Here is a 4,438-nt window from a genome sequence, read left to right as displayed (position 1 = left end):
GATTGTAATTCAGGGTCCAATCCTGACCGTATGTGTCACATTAACAACATCCTAGGTCACCTTTGCACAGACTCATTTTCTGGCACTTTAAAACCAACATGTTGTACATTTGTTCTTTTAATATTATTTGTTCTTTTGTATTGTACGACGGAGTTGTACAATACAGGGGCCAAACTAAGACCAAGACAAACTAAGACAAAAAAAGGAAATTACGAGAATAAAGTAATAATATTATTAGAATAAAGTCGTAATATTACGAGAATAAAGTCGTAATATTATGAGAATAAAGTCGTAATATTATCGAGAATAAAGTCGTAATATTAAGAGAATAAAGTCGTAATATTAAGAGAATAAAGTCGTAATATTAAGAGAATAAAGTCGTAATATTAAGAGAATAAAGTCGTAATATTAAGAGAATAAAGTCGTAATATTAAGAGAATAAAGTCGTAATATTAAGAGAATAAAGTCGTAATATTATGAGAATAAAGTCGTAATATTATGAGAATAAAGTCGTAAAATTACAAGAGTAAAGTCATATTGTTGCGAGAATAAAGTCGTAATATTACGATAATAAAGTCGTAATATTACGATAATAAAGTTGTAATAATACAAGAAAAACAGTAGCCTAAACAAGATCTGACGTGACCAGCTCGACCTACAGCAGCCTCAGCCTGAGCCCTGCAGCACCGCAGTGAAGTTGGTTTTACGTTGGATATTGGACAGACATTGGTTCTGGGTAAACCTCTCGTTAGGGTCCAGGGCGGCTCTGAGCGAGCTGCTCCAACATTTCAAATGCACACGTATTACCGACTTTACAGTAAACACAGGCACACACAAAAGGGCTGAAGCGTGTCCTGACTTCATGTTTTCAAGATGAAATGTGAGATATAAGCATAGATACTGTGTTTAAAGTTGATTAGGAGCTAACAAGCTATATATATATATTAAACTGCCTCACAGATGTCATGATTAACCAACTCATTTTCTTTATTTTCAAGTTCTGGTCAAAATAGTTGATATTTATACAGGTTTTAAATCCTGCAAGACCAACTATCTAACAGAATGAATCAGCATTGTAATCTGATTACACTTGGAAAATCAAACCAGCACTCGCTGACTTTAAAAGGAACTTAGAATGGAGCTTTTCAAAATCAAGACTGTAACACCAGAGACAAACTCAGATTAAAGTGTTCAGGGAAAAAAGTGACTGGAAAATCTCAAATGTTCCTTTAAAAGGAGGAGGAACAAAAAAACAAGTAAAAGGTAAAAGTACAACATACAAATGCAATAATATGATCAATCAAACAAAATGACCACTTAATGAGATTAAAGAACTTTGGGGGGAACTTGAACATTTGTTTCCATCAATCAGAGTGAATCTTTAATCATTTCACATGAACATTCAGAGTTGATGAAGATTTATTACATCAAAGATCAGACAGTTTGATTGACAGGACAGATGATCAGAGGAGCAGAGTTTTTACCTCCATGATTGGAACAAGGACTGAAGAACGGGTGGAGTTTCTCCCTGAAGGAGCAGCCGGTAAAGGAGTAGAGAAGTGCTGCAGCATCTACATCATGAAAGGAGACCAGACCCTCCTCATAATCCACAAACACCCCCACCTTCTCAGGAGGAGAACTGGGATGGAGACGGACTTGAGGACCAGCATTAGCTGCATACTCGTTTCCATTTCTCAGCCAAACAGTCCAGTAACCATCCTGAGGTCTCAGTGGGATTTTTTCCTTCCTCTTGACCGACTCTCTGGCCACTCCAACATCCCAGCCAGTCTTTCCTTTAACCTGAACCTCAAAGTAAAATCTGCCTGAAGAGAAACTTTGTTTTCCTAAAACATTAGAATACATAGAAAATCTCTCTGGATTATCTGGAAGATTCTTCTTCACATCACCATGATACACTTGTTTTCCATCACCAGACAAGATGAGTTTAGGATATGCCGTATCAGGATCAAGAGTCACGTCAGCTTCAAACTGCTGGATCCTCCTCAGCTCAACTTCAGCGAGCAGCTTCTCCATCTTCTCTCTGAGGTTCTTCTCCAGCTGGTCCACAGCTCTCACCACAGTCCCCTCATATGAAGGTGGATGGACTCTGACCTCTGTCCAGTTCTTGGTGGGCGGAGCATCTTCCAGGGATGAGAATCTTTGGAGGAGGTGGAGGTGATCTTCAGAGCGTGAGAGCTGCTTCACCTCAGAGCTCCTCTTCTTCAGCTCACAGATTTCCTGTTCCAGATCTTTGATGAAGTCTTCAGCCTGTTTCTCTGCAGCTTTCTGTTTGTCTTCCATCTCCTTCATGAACTCCTTCAGACGTCTCTCAACAGACTCCTTCAGATCAGTGAAGACCTGAACACCTTCTGCTTTCTCTCTGTCTGCAGCATCGTTACTGATCTTCAGAGACGCTCTGATCTCCTGAATCTTCAGTCGTCTCTTCTGGATCATCTGCTGAATCTCAGCCTCTGTCTTCTGCAGATCTGCCTTCTTTCCTTCATATTCTTCTCTCAGAGGAACAAACTCATGAGTCTTGTGGTCTAAAACAGGGCAGAGCGTGCAGACACATGTCTGGTCGGTCTTACAGAACAGCTCCAGAGGTTTATCGTGCTTCGTACAAATCCTGTCCTCCAGGTTCTCCACAGGCTCCACCAGCTGATGTCTTTTCAGACCTGACATTGTCAGATGAGGCTCCAGGTGAGTCTCGCAGTAAGAGGCCAGACACACCAAGCAGGACTTCAGGGCCTTCAGTTTGGTTCCAGTGCAGACGTCACAGGGAACTTCTCCTGGTTCTGCAGCTTGTTGCTCTGAGCTGCTGCTGCTGGATTTCTGTTCAGCTTCACGTCTGAACTCAGAAACCATCTCTCTCAATAAGGTGTTGACTTCCAGGTCAGGTCTTGTACTGAACATTTTTTTACACATGGGACACTTGTAGAGAACATTATCATCCCAGAAATGAGTGATGCAGGTTTTACAGAAGTTGTGTCCACACGGTGTGCTGACTGGATCAGTGAACACGTCCAGACAGACGGAGCACAGGAACTGATCTGCAGATCTCAGGTTGCTGCCAGCAGACATGACGGTTATCTGGAAACAAAAGTGAAAGTGTGAAACATTAAAGCTGCAATAATGAAATGAAGAAGAGAAAAACAACGAGAGAAGGAAAGAGATGGAACAAAGAATGTCATGAATCCTCAGACACAACACCCGTCTGACAGTAAAAGGAGGAACGTTTCCTCAACACAAGTTTAGATTATTAATGTCACGACTCCAGAATAATTAACTATTTCATGTGAATCATTTTCCTCTAAACGTTCCTGTTCTTTGACCAGAGTCAGATTGAGTTTTCCAGAATAACATTTAGTAAACTGAGTTGAAGTTTTGTCGTCCCGCTGACAGAAACACAGTAAATGTTTTCTTCTGTACTCACCAGTGTTTCAGAGACTCTGCTGTGTTGTGGAGGAAAACCCGATGGAGTCGCTTGGACCTTCTTTCAGAGATGAACAGGAATCTTCTGGACTGGATTTCTGCTCCGTCACACTTGAACTTTCCTCCTTCCTCCCTCTGCTCTGGTTCCCTCCTCTGATTTACAAGATTATTGTCAAACAGCAGAGTTGATGTGATGAATAAGACGGTGTAATGACAATTTCCAAAAGGTTTTCCTATTTCCAAAGCTTCTTCATTACTTCACAGGTGGGGCAGGATTGAACCAACTCAGACCCAAATAACTAAATTCCAGGCAGTGACAGTTGCAGTTAGTTGTTGGTTTATTGAAGAAAAGGTTAACATACCAGATTTCTGTTGCAGGCGCAGCTCTGTTCCGTTTGTCTGTGTGATCTGTTGTGCGTCTGGTGAGAACTGTTTGCCTTTCCCTTCCTGTATCTTCCTCTTACTGTTCCCTATACCTCTATATATGGTGAACCCTAATCACAACCACCTAGTCTCCAAATGTTGTAACCACAAGCCAATAAATAAATAAAATAAACTGCCACCAATAAACATAAATGGCTCCTACAGACGGAGTGAAGCTTCGGCTGCAGCTTGTTGTTCAAACATTCACCTTTACAATGTTGTTTATCTTAAATTAACAGGAACTTGTTCAAAGTTCAGATCAGGACTGGGCGGTACAGACAATAAAACTATATCCCTCCTCATTCCTGCTGCTTTACAGTTCAGACGCTTCCTCTGCTTGATTTGCTTATGTTATTGATTTTATGCAGATTTTTCCCTGATTTTTCCCTCTTTCCCTGTGAACTTACCTGTGATAGCTTCTGGAAATTAAGAGCAAGCTAACAGACAGCTAAGGAGCACAGATAACACAGCCAAGTCTGTCCATTATAATAAATCATGGAGTGATAATCCTCCCTGGAACTGTCTCGGTGCAAAACCAAAGAGTAAATCCCGTCTCCTGAAACAGGGAGGATGAATCACAGGC

General features: G+C 41.0%; 1 protein-coding gene across 1 annotated transcript; it reads right to left on the bottom strand.

The window, feature by feature from the left end:
* Positions 1-481: 481 nt before the first annotated feature.
* LOC133446253 (E3 ubiquitin-protein ligase TRIM21-like) lies at positions 482-3,881 on the bottom strand. The gene is made up of 3 exons (XM_061724253.1): positions 3,795-3,881; positions 3,434-3,585; positions 482-3,090 (listed from the first exon to the last, which is right to left on the bottom strand). The coding sequence occupies exon 3, from the start codon at positions 3,079-3,081 to the stop codon at positions 1,435-1,437; it is 1,647 nt and encodes a 548-aa protein (XP_061580237.1). The 5' UTR covers positions 3,082-3,090; positions 3,434-3,585; positions 3,795-3,881; the 3' UTR covers positions 482-1,434.
* Between the last annotated feature and the right edge of the window lie 557 nt (positions 3,882-4,438).

The sequence above is a fragment of the Cololabis saira genome, chromosome 6 (assembly GCF_033807715.1).
Source record: "Cololabis saira isolate AMF1-May2022 chromosome 6, fColSai1.1, whole genome shotgun sequence".
NCBI classification, from domain to species: domain Eukaryota; kingdom Metazoa; phylum Chordata; class Actinopteri; order Beloniformes; family Belonidae; genus Cololabis; species Cololabis saira.
This window is presented reverse-complemented; position numbering and strand designations above follow the sequence as displayed.

What these genes read in the sequence shown, in the direction of transcription:
- LOC133446253 (XM_061724253.1), bottom strand. Translation starts at nt 3,081, where the DNA reads ATGTCTGCTGGCAGCAACCTGAGATCTGCAGATCAGTTCCTGTGCTCC.